This window comes from Gigantopelta aegis, chromosome 8 (assembly GCF_016097555.1).
Source record: "Gigantopelta aegis isolate Gae_Host chromosome 8, Gae_host_genome, whole genome shotgun sequence".
Taxonomy (NCBI): Eukaryota; Metazoa; Mollusca; class Gastropoda; order Neomphalida; family Peltospiridae; genus Gigantopelta; species Gigantopelta aegis.
The window spans coordinates 4,499,561-4,512,545 of NC_054706.1; the positions used below are offsets into that span (position 1 = coordinate 4,499,561).

The 12,985-nt window shown below is 37.6% G+C and overlaps 1 protein-coding gene across 4 annotated transcripts in view; it reads left to right on the forward strand.

Moving 5' to 3' along the window:
* LOC121379444 (TATA element modulatory factor-like) overlaps positions 1–12,985 on the forward strand; it is a 66,777-nt gene that overhangs the window by 17,655 nt on the left and 36,137 nt on the right. For 3 of the 4 annotated variants that reach the window (XM_041508087.1, XM_041508086.1, XM_041508084.1), the window contains exons 5-6: positions 8,378–8,413; positions 12,045–12,148. In XM_041508087.1, the coding sequence (XP_041364021.1) occupies positions 8,378–8,413; positions 12,045–12,148 (140 nt within the window). The remainder of the gene's footprint in view (positions 1–8,377; positions 8,414–12,044; positions 12,149–12,985) is intronic. The other variant, XM_041508085.1, reaches the window with a different exon arrangement.

Here is a 12,985-nt window from a genome sequence, read left to right on the forward strand (position 1 = left end):
GATTTTTGTGATTTGGGTCACATCAGCTATTTTCTAATCGAATACACTCTATGTTCCATTCGAATGCACTGGAATGTTTACTATTCAATATAATTATTGTTTGTATTTAATAATAATAAAGAGATCCATCAGCTGATTACGATTTTTCCTGATGTCTCACGGAATCGACCGAGGAGTTCCGAGTGGCAAACAAACCATGTGATTTCGACTGATGCTTTAGTAGGGTGGGATGATTTTCCGTTTCAGATTTTGCCACATTCCGTTTCAGATTTTTGCAAATTCCGTGTTTGTTTTTTTCCTTTTTGTGTGTTAATTAGTGTCAAGTTTTATTATTACAAACTATATCCCTTTGTGTTTTATTGTTCCAGCTCTGAGCTTGTTGGCTATTGCTATTTTCTAAATACCTGTAAAAAAAATTGTTGACACAAACTTTAAAAAAAGAAGAATTTTAGTAATGTTTACTTGCCACTAATAAAGACTAAAAAAGTGATGCACCATATTTTCTGGCCTATTACACGCATTGGTGTATAAACCGCACCACTTGGTTTTAGACAAAGTTTCGACCTTCGTCCGTACATAAGCCGCAGTTAAAACAAAGTTACAAACTTAATTACTGTTAATTATTGTTTGTATTTAATAATAATAAAGAGATCCATTCTCCCTTAAATTCAAACAATACATAATTGTTGATTGTGTGGCTTTCAGTTTCATTTCATTTAATGGATTATGGTTAAGATTTATAAACAAAACACACATTTGACAAACCCCACTATTGTTCGTAATCTTACATTAGTTGCCAAAAAATAAATAAATAAATACATGATAACATTTTATTTGGTCCAGTATGATTACAAAACGTGAACCCCCCAAAAAAAGTGCACAAGTAAGAATTACTAGCACCCATCCGATTACACATGTATGTTTTTATGTAACCTAACTAGCGTGCCGTGTGCACAAATTACATATTCAAACGTGGTCGGGTCAAGCTGGATATAGGCCAGCGGTAGTGAACCGACACTAAGCACTGTTCTGTCGATAGTTTACAGTTTCGACATTGTTTTATAACTTTTAAATGAAGGCCTTTAAAAAAAAAAAAAAGTTTAGAATTATGTATTCAGAGCCAGTTTAAGGATTCGCGGGACCAATAGCACAAATAACAGCGGGGCCCAATTCCCAAGATATGTATTTTTCAACACCTTCGGGGAGAGGGGAAAAATTACCTGGGGAAAATAAATGTACACAATTACTCACCGCGGGACCCCTTGAAGCACGGGGACGTAGCACGTGCTACATGTGCTACTAGAATAAACCATGCTATTTTTGTGTGCAATTTAGAAAACAATCGGTTCAGAAATAAATAACTTGTAGTAAATTCCACAGCATGAAAAAAGGTGTTCCCTGTGGGACGGACTATAAATGTGAATTGCTTCTGTACAGACAGATTAACGAATATGCCCAAAGGTTTACCAAATTATGTTTTCCAACGAAAGCGTTGTGTAAATCGGTTATGCTTACGAATCGTAATAAGTATTATTAAAAAATATTGAAATTGAACATACTAGAAATCTTGTTATATAATCAACATTCTAAAATTGTATTAGTTCCGAGAATGAACGGTTCTGGAAGTGTTTAGGCATACGAAACACTATATGCTTATATTATTAATATTGAATCTTAAAACTACCAAAAAGATTTATAATGGTGCTTGAACCAGAAATACAACTTTTGAAGGTTATTTTAAAAAAAATCGCAAATTCCCTTTCAGTTACTAAATTCCGCGATTCCGTCCGTGTTTTTTGTGATCACGGAAAATCATCCCCTCTACTTTAGATAACGACAGTTTAAAAGCGATTGTGGGTAAGGAAACTGCACATTATTATGTGACACAACTCGCCTTATGGTGTTTAAAAAAAAGTCAGTCGTCCAATGGGCAACTAGTATCATAGAATTAAGTTGCCCGACTGAATATTAGGTCGTCACAGACGACCGGACAACCGTAAAAATTGAGCGCTGCCTCATAAATGTTGTACTATAGAGACAGATGTGTCTTGTTATTGTCTGAGATACGTACCTGTAGGTGTTTACCTCAGTTGAAATTAGCATTTATTACACCGCGGTGACGGAGATACCCGTGAGAGATTTTTCATATCCCACAATGTGAGATATGCTTTTTGAGAGGTCATGACCTCCGATCGCATGATCCACGGAACTACTTTAACTCATTCATAAACAACATGCCATTAAAATTTTACGTTCGTGGCTAGATGCAATTAATAAAAAGAAAACAAATTAAAAAAAGTAATACTTAGTTCAAAAACTTTCTGAGAAAAATATCCCTCCAACACACATAATGCAAATTTCTGACCATAAAAATATACAAAGCATCAACAACTACAGCCACATTTCCACAACACAGCACCGTGAAATTAGTCATATTCTCAGTAACACGGTATCAGACCACCAGTCACGTGCTTTGGATATGCACTCTACAGACACAACTTCAACGAAAATGATTGATTCTTGTACTACATCTTCTACAAACCTTCTTGGCAAATTGTCTTAAATTTTTTCTGCTCCAATATATGGTGGAACCATAAATATTAACTTTTGTAAACACAATAACGATGAAACTGAATCTCCTGAAAGCAAGCCCAAACGTCGAAAACTCACACGTGACACTGAGACCGACGCGCTTTGAATTTTGAAAGTTTAAACGTTTTGCAGAAAACTCAAATGATGGACTTTGAATAGTGATTGTTATATTATAGTTTATTAAACTAATATTCTGTTTACTACTAGTATGTGTTATTTGTTTTAATTATTTTTATTTTTGGGATGGAGGGACTCTATGACATTGCGAAAGCATAAATACTTTAATAGTATAAAAAGAGTGCATAGGCAAAGAAGGGTTATGCGCTCTGAATCACTCTGCTGTTTTGTTTATGTTCAGTGTCCTGTTTAGTGAGAGACAAAAAATATATTTGGCGACTCAAATTAATAATGTAGCGCGTTGTAATAAATAGAATACTATACTCGTCCCCGTGAGAGACCGCTTCCGCTCGTGATGTACGATTGAAAACACACTCATTGTAATATAAACGGTCTCTCACGGGGACTCGTTTAGTATTCTCTATATCCCTCATAAACGTTGTACTATAGAGACAGATGTGTCTTGTTATTGTCTGAGATACCTACCTGTAGGTGTTTACCTCAGTTGAAGACCCAGCAACAGTACTGTTGTTTGGCTATTTCAGGATTCGGGATTACTCTTGAAGAAAATTATTACAAACAAATCTTGCCTTGAATGTTTTTTTTAAATTTGTATCATTTTTTTTAATTTTTTTTTTTGCCTCTCATTTTTGAAACCAGCAACTATCAATACTAAATGTAGTTTTAAAAAAAAGAGTTGATTGTGCATGCAGTTATAATTATTGTGATTTATATGTTTTTGTAATACAGTACATACAGTTGTATGTTTAATAAGTGGAGAACCTTATCTCTGTAGCACCATAACAAGAAGAAGTTGGATCATGGTGACCTAAAAATATATAAATGTATTAAATTATCCTATAATCAGTAATATTGTAACTATAGCACATTACCACAATGGTTGCAGTGCTACATAATACACATATCTGATATATATCACATTAGTGGCAATCTAATACTGGCTTTTTATAACACTAGAGCTTAAAACGTCCTAGTAGTTTGATTACAATGCTCATCAACTGGTGGTGTGAGTCTTTTACAAGGCTCCCATGTGGATCCCATATTGTGGTGTAAAAATCATGGATGTAAGTGAGCCACATGGAGCCAGGTCCATAGGGCTGTCACGTAGGGCTGTCACGTAGGGCTGGTATGTAGGGCTGGTGATGTAGGGCTGTTACGTAGGGCTGTCACGTAGGGCTGGTATGTAGGGCTGTTATGTAGGGCTGTCACGTAGGGCTGTCACGTAGGGCTGGTATGTAGGGCTGTCACGTAGGGCTGGTGATGTAGGGCTGTTACGTAGGGCTGTTACGTAGGGCTTTCACATAGGGCTGGTATGTAGGGCTGGTGATGTAGGGCTGTTATGTAGGGCTGTCACGTAGGGCTGTCACGTAGGGCTGGTATGTAGGGCTGTTATGTAGGGTTGGTGATCGTAGGGCTGGTGATCGTAGGGCTGTGATGTAGGGCTGGTGATGTAGGGCTGGTGATGTAGGGCTGTTACGTAGGGCTGTCACATAGGGCTGGTCACGTAGGGCTGTTACGTAGGGATGTCACATAGGGCTGTCACGGTGCATCGATGCATCACCATATGACTTTTGACGATATGACGATACATGGTACATGATACCCTTGCTTATGTATCGATTCCTATATTAATTCCATAGACCTTTACTAAGACTTTACTAATTTCTACTGGTATGTACTTAGGAGATAACCATATGGAGTTTTTAGATTTGTGGGTGTTTTTGTCTATTTGATCCCACAAATGTCATTTTTGAGGTAGGTGTATCGTGACGCCCCTAGTGACGATGATGGTGACACCCCTAGTGACAATAATGATGACACACCTAGTGACGATGATGGTGACATCCCTAGTGATGATGATGGTGACACCTAGTGACGATGATGGTGACACCTTTATTGACGATGATCGTGATGTCCTAGTGACGACAATCGTGACATCCCTAGTGACGACGATCGTGACACCCATAGTGACGACGATCGTGACATCCCTAGTGACGACGATCGTGACACCCCTAGCGACGATGATCGTGACACCCCTAGTGAACACGATCGTGACACCTCTAGTGACGATGATTGTGACACCCCTAGTGAAGACAATCGTGACACCTCTAGTGACGATAATCATGACACCCCTAGTGATGACGATCGTGACACCCCTAGTGACGACGATCGTGACACCCCTAGTGAAGACGATCGTGACACCTCTAGTGACGATGATCGTGACACCCCTAGTGAAGACAATCGTGACACCTCTAGTGATGATGATCATGACACCCCTAGTGATGACGATTGTGACACCCCTAGTGACGATGATCATGACACCCCTAGTGAAGACGATCGTGACACCTCTAGTGACGATGATCATGACACCCCTAGTGAAGACAATCGTGACACCTCTAGTGACGATGATCATGACACCCCTAGTGACGATGACTGTGACACTGATAATGATCGTGACATCCCTAGTGACGATGATCATGACACTGATAATGATCGTGACGATGATTGTGATACCCCTAGTGATGACAATCATGACACCCCTAGTGACAACGATCGTGACATCCCTAGTGACAACAATCATGACACTCCTAGTGATGATGATCGTGACACCCCTAGTGACGATAGTGTCAACTTTTACGTTTACATGTAGCTCAACATTAGTATGGCGTCAGCTTCATTTCTCACAAACTATTATAAGTTTGATGTAAATCAATAAAACTTGGTTTATAGCTGCACCTGTGGATGTTCATCACAATGTATGTGAAAAATATATTCAAAATTGGTTAATTAACAATTTTAATTCATTTTGTTTTAATTGAATTTTAAAAAAGTTTATTTATTTATTTATTTTTATTTGTGGGTGGTGGTAGTGGTTTGAATTTTTTTAAACATACATTAAGATGAATATAATTATCTATGGAAGTAGTTGTCAGCAAGATAGAATAAGTTTATGGTAGGTGAGAGTTTTAATTTCGTGGAATTCCTGTTTATCATACTCACCAACTTCAATGATTTTTTTTTGTTTCTTTCTTTATTGGGATTGGGGATGTGACATACCCACCAAGCATTTAATTAAGGATTGTCTGTTATTTCTTGTTTTTGTTTCTTTATTGGGATTGGGGATGTGACATACCCACCAAGCATTTAATTAAGGATTGTCTGTTATTTCTTGTTTTTGTTTCTTTATTGGGATTGGGGATGTGACATACCCACCAAGCATTTAATTAAGGATTGTCTGTTATTTCTTTTACTTTCATCAGGGTATGAAAAAAAAAAATTCATCCACAAACTGTATGTTAGAACGGCTTTGCCGGTTCACACAGTTTGCGGATGATTCTTTATTTGTTCATACCCAGATGAATGTAAATACTTACAATTAAATTTGAATCATGCTTGCCAATAATAACACTAAAACTTCATACTTTATTTTGAATTGTTTTTGGTCCATAAAGAATAACACTCAATAAGACAACTTTCACATATAAAATGACGTCATCAGACGTCTCATGACGACATAAGTTTTACATTCATTGAGAAATGAACAAACTCCTGTTGCTATATCTGGACCATTGGGATGACATTATAAAAATAAATAAAGTATGAAGTTTTATTGTTATTATTAGCAAGTATGATTCAGATTTAATTATATGTATTTACATTCAACTCAATAGGTAGGTGTAAGGTCACTACACCCTCTTTTCTCTCACTAACCACTTAACAACTAACTACTGTTCTGGACAGACAGCCCAGATAGCTGAGACAGTGTGCTTGAACCTTAATTGGATATAAACATGAAAATAAATTGAAATAAAAAAAATGAAGTGAAATTTGGTCTACAATATCAAGTGTTCCCTTAGTTTTCTCTCGGTATATATTGGTAGATAGCAGTAGTTTAATGAGACCTTTTCTCTCGGTATATATTGGTAGATAGCAGTAGTTTAATGAGACCTTTTCTCTCGGTATATGTTGGTAGATAGCAGTAGTTTAATGAGACCTTTTCTCTCGGTATATATTGTAGATATTGGTAGATAGCAGTAGTTTAATGAGACCTTTTCTCTCGGTATATGTTGGTAGATAGCAGTAGTTTAATGAGACCTTTTCTCTCGGTATATATTGGTAGATAGCAGTAGTTTAATGAGACCTTTTCTCTCGGTATATGTTGGTAGATAGCAGTAGTTTAATGAGACCTCACCACTATTCAGTGGGTATCTAGCTCCCCTAACTTATATCATGGGGAGCCATTGAAGTACCATACTGAGCATTGACATTTAATCCTTTCATTAATTCACAGAAGCTAAACATGTCTCTCCTTGAACTAGTTTCCAGGGAGTGATGGGGAGTCAGTGATAGCTTCCCTGTACATTGCAAGGTCTGTGTAATTGTGCATATATATGCATTCAGTCTTTCTGCCAGAAAATAATTTGAGGTGCATAATAAAAACAAAACAGATCATAAAAACTCTACTATAGTCCATCCCATCATCCTGCAAAAATGTTGGGTTTTTTTGTAAATAATTTTATTTTGGTTTGACTTGAAAAGAAAAGTAAAAGTTTTTTGGAAATTGTGTGCAATTTAGAAAACGGTCAGCATAGAAATAAATAACTTGTAGTAAATTCCATAGTATGAAAAAAGGCGCTCCCCATGGGATGGACTATAGATGGGTTTGAAATCATTTGAAATTGACTACTGCATTTCATGTACTTTTAACAACAATTTAGGGTGTGTAATTTTACCGTCTGTACCTCTGGCAGAAACCCTGACATGCTTACTGTTTGCATTTACCATAGCTGGACACCCAATAGCCGATGTATTTGTCATGCTGGGGTGTCGTTAAATATTCATTTACCATAGCTAGACACCCAATAGCCGATGTATTTGTCATGCTGGGGTGTCGTTAAACATTCATTTACCATAGCTGGACACCCAATAGCCGATGCATTTGTCATGCTGGGGTGTCGTTAAACATTCATTTACCATAGCTGGACACCCAATAGCCGATGCATTTGTCATGCTGGGGTGTCGTTAAACATTCATTTACCATAGTTGGACACCCAATAGCCGATGCATTTGTCATGCTGGGGTGTCGTTAAACATTCATTTACCATAGCTGGACACCCAATAGCTGATGTATTTGTCATGCTGGGGTGTCGTTAAACATTCATTTACCATAGTTGGACACCCAATAGCTGATGTATTTGTCATGCTGGGGTGTCGTTAAACATTCATTCCTTCATTAATTCACTCGTTGCCAAATGCCACCATACTTTCGTGATGAGTTTTGAGCCATTGTTTGGTAACCATTAGCCAGTATACAGTTATATAAACTTGTAATGAGCTCTGGGTATGCAAAACATTTTGCCAAATAATGTAACTGTTTACCATTAACTAGTATACACTTAATGCATGTAACTGCTACATAATCATTAGCCAGTATATGGCAATACCAGAAACTATTACATAAACAATATACGGTTATACCTGTAACTGTTTTGTACCCATTAGTCAGTATACGGTAATACCAGTAACTGTTACATAACCATTAATCAGTTTGCAGTAATAACTGTAGTTACTGTTATGTAGTAGCTTTTTGATGTTTTGCATGATGCATTGGAACTAGGCTGATGATTTTGCATGTGTAACTTTTCAGTGTGTTAAACGTCAACAGCGTGAAGATATCATCAAGGTAACTATTGTTCACAGTTCGTCAGCAGTATCTCGCCTCTACACTGTCACATTCTTTTCTCTTTGCAAGACAATACGTAAATTATAAGGACCGTTAATGTTATGGTCGAACATACATTTAGAAGAATGTAGATTGACATCTGAAATTGATGGTGATCTTTTTTGTCCTTTTAATATTTTAGAACAGAAAGTTGGTGAAACATGTATCAATGTGTTACAGACTTTGTTTTCACTGAATCACTTGTTTTTTGATGAACAAATATTATTAAAAGTGTTTGTTTTTATGTTTTCTCAACTGCTTCATACTTGAATATTTTCCATTACTTTGGTTCAGTTGGATTGTCTCCCTTTATTTTAATTCAGTAGATTTTTTACAGATTATCTCCCTTTAACAACAATATTTTTGTACAATATTTTTTTTTTCTACATGACGTTTTACTGAAGCCCTGGTGTGGTGAATTTCACCCATCTTGCATCGTTTCTCAAGACAAAAATAGCTTCTATACTGAGAATTGCGAGAGCAATCGTCTTGTTTGTGCGTTGCTCGCTTAAGTATAGTTTACATAAACCATTTTTTGTTCTCATATTGAATTTATAGCACCATTTACATGTTCATGGTGGGTTACCTAAAAACAAAATGGGTTACCAGAATTTGTTTTTGTGTAATCCATAAATGGTTTATGCAAATTTTCAGTTCTCAGAAGTCTGTATTATTATTATTTTAATTTGTTTTTGAATTTCAAATGTCTAGAAAAAACTTGTGATTTTATTTGAAATGTCACTTGTCAGCTCCACTGCTGTGAGCACACTAGTTCCTTTTGTCTTTAACTGCCTGAAGTAATTTTCATTTGGACATATAATCAACTTGTATGTGATTCAGTAGTAAGACAGTTGATCAGTGTCGTACTCGATAGCATATTCCAGAAATGGAAAATACTGGTAATATATGTTTAACATCTCATACCTATTTTTAAACTGTGGGTAACATACGGCACGTACTACATGGGTGACAGAAGAAGTCCACTGATACCACATATGTTACTCTTACTGAGGGCATGAACTCTTGTTTCAAGCCCTGCTGTACTGTAAACACAGCTTCAGTTACAGTAAAGTCTTATTTGTCTTTCATTGGTGATAGCATTATTGAACTCGGGTAATTTTGCTTCCATAATATTTGTTTTTTCTTGCCGAACTTTATAAGCAGTATATTTGTATCTGTACATACAGTATACACTTGTTACCCCATGAGCACCCCACCACCAGTATGTTATTGTAGCCACATCCCATGTAGCCAGTTTTATCTCTATTTCTAGTGTTCTGGTTCATGTTTGTACTGATTGTTTTTGTTGTTTCTTCAGTTTCATTCTAGTTGGAATGTAGTGCATTTGTGTTGTCAGTTTGTTGTTTTTCAAAAGTTATTTGTAGTTTACTCCCACATGTTTTTGTTTTATTTTACGTGTAATTTCATATGTCTTTCTAATAATCTTCACACTACATTTCTATGATGTTTTGTTTCTTAGTTACCAGCTGGTATAATCATTTGTTCATGTTATTACCAGTATCAGGCATGTGTGCAGGAAATTGTGCAATGTTAAGTGAACGTTTTAGTGGGTCATCACGGCAGAAAATATAAGTTAACAAAAATTGCTTGTTTGTTGTGAGGGGTTCGACCCTAATCCCCTTCTATACACACACCTGAGTATAGGGTCATTCCATGTCAAATCATTCAATGGGATTAACCCATGCTTTCTAGGGAGATTTTGTCTGAGAAAGCTTAATTTCAAAGATGAGCTCAATCGGACCAGTGGTTTGGGTGCTATGGCCTGCCCATTTTTGCAAAAATGGGGGGGGGGGGGGGGGGGGGGGGGCAATATTTGAATGTCCATAAATAAATAACCACTGAGATGTAATATTCCTCTGTAGTCCACAAAAGCAAATTGAAAAAACTTTTTCCATGCAATTTAACTTCCAATTTAGTTAGTACTACTTAACCCGTTAACTATGAGCAGACATTAAACATTCATGAAATTTGGCACGAACATATTATTGACCATATTGAACAATAATTAAATTTGGAAATTAAAAAACTTGAGCCATGCCCATATTTATTTATGGCAAATTTTGTAATGTAGCAAATATTGGAACATTCTAATGTATACCGTAAACCTCAGTTATAGATGATATACACCATAATTACAAAATGTAGGCCCCTAACTGATCATTTTCCATGTGTTATAATGAATGCATTCATTCTATGAGAACCTAGTCCATGGATACTGTTGTATGGTTTAGTACATAGCTACATTCAGTTAACTCCAGGTGGCAGTTTCTGAACCCCTTAAACCCAAAGTGTGAACCCGAAACAAGCACATGTTCATCAAGTTAACACAATGGGGAAAGTTCTGGGGTGTTTTTATTTCAAATTCACAACTTTCTGAGGCTGCTTCCAAACATGTAAGTGTACATATATTATTCTAAAACACTTCTAATCAATCATTGGTGTATTGTAATTAATTAATTTTAAAAATTTCAAGTTTGTTTGTGTCCTGTCATTAGTGGACTTGATACATGTAGTCTATATTTTGGTGATTTTTGCCAAAATGTGCGGGCTGTAGCACCCAAACCGCTGGTCCGATAACCACCCTAGAAACAAAATACCAGACAAATCTGAGGGGGTGAGGTTAAAAATTCCTCTTTTTGGGGGTGATTTGACATGGAATGACCCTATAACAATGTTCATATTGTTTGTTAACAGTATAACAATGTTCATATTGTTTTTTCTAACCAGTATAACAATGTTTATATAAGTCCAGTATAACAATGTTCTTGGCATTTATAAGTATGACAATGTTCATAGGGGTGGGGTGGGGGTGTTAGTATAACAGTGTTCGGTGGTGTTAGTATAACAATGTTCATGGCATTTAATAAAGTTCACTGTTAAGAAAGCACACTTGTTCAGGTGTTCTTATGTACATATGCATTGTTTGCATATGCATTTGCATATATGTTATACCTATACATTAAAATTGCACCTGGAACTAATTTCGATGCACATGTTAAGGTAACAGAGTTAGACCTCGTTACAGTGTCTGCCATTACAACAACATTTGCACCATCTGACATAACCTTTACAAAAACAATCATACACAACATCATTATCAATTGACCTCAATAATTTTTCAGTATGAACAAAAAACAAACGAAACAAAACGATGTACACATTGTGATTCTGGAGGTTCTTAGAAAAACATGCTTTCCACCTTCTCCCATTAACTCATGCCTCAAGTCACCTCATTGTGTTACCATGTCCAAGTCAAACAGATAGTAACATGGAAACAAAGTTGATACATTTCAGCACGTGTGTGTGCAGGGTGAGTTTTAGGGGTTGAGACCCCTCCCTGCTCAAGCATATTTTCTCTCTTTTTAAAAAATATATTTTCTGGAGGAGCATATCTTGACCTCCCCCCCCCCCCCCCCCTAATCTTGGCTTGCCACAGTGTAACCCCCTCCCCCACTAAAATCTGTGCACACGTGCCTGGAACACTGGTAGTAAGTAAAAGATGAGAGTAGGTAACTCTGTTGTTACAAGTCAGGATGACACTGTAGTTACGTTGGTGTGATTTGTTCTTCAGAAACTGGCCGAGAAGGAAGAGATCCTGCAACACCGTGAACACCGGCTCGTCCAGCTGAGTAAAGAAAACAATGACCTTCTCGAGGCCAACAGTATTCTTAGAAAGTGAGTAATGCCACCCCCACCCCCTGTGTGTTGTATTCTCAGGAAGTGAGTAACGCCACCCCCACCCCCCTGTGTGTTGTATTCTCAGGAAGTGAGTAACACCACCCCATCCCCCTGTGTGTTGCATTCTCAGAAAGTGAGTAATGCCACCCCATCCCCCTTTGTGTTGTATTCTTAGAAAGTGAGTAATGCCACCCCATCCCCCTGTGTTGTATTAGAAAGTGAGTAACACCACCCCATCTCCCTGTGTGTTGTATTCTCAGAAAGTGAGTAATGCCACCCCCATTCCCCCTGTGTGTTGTATTCTCAGGAAGTGAGTAATGCCACCCCCACCCCCCTGTGTGTTGTATTCTCAGGAAGTGAGTAACGCCACCCCCACCCCCCTGTGTGTTGTATTCTGGAAGTGAGTAACACCACCCCATCCCCCTGTGTGTTGCATTCTCAGAAAGTGAGTAATGCCACCCCATCCCCCTTTGTGTTGTATTCTTAGAAAGTGAGTAATGCCACCCCATCCCCCTGTGTTGTATTCTCAGAAAGTGAGTAATGCCACCCCCATTCCCCCTGTGTATTGTATTCTCAGGAAGTGAGTAACGCCACCCCCACCCCCCTGTGTGTTGTATTCTCAGGAAGTGAGTAACACCACCCCATCCCCCTGTGTGTTGCATTCTCAGAAAGTGAGTAATGCCACCCCATCCCCCTTTGTGTTGTATTCTTAGAAAGTGAGTAATGCCACCCCATCCCCCTGTGTTGTATTCTCAGAAAGTGAGTAATGCCACCCCCATTCCCCCTGTGTATTGTATTCTCAGAAAGTGAGTAACCCCACCCCATCTCCCTGTG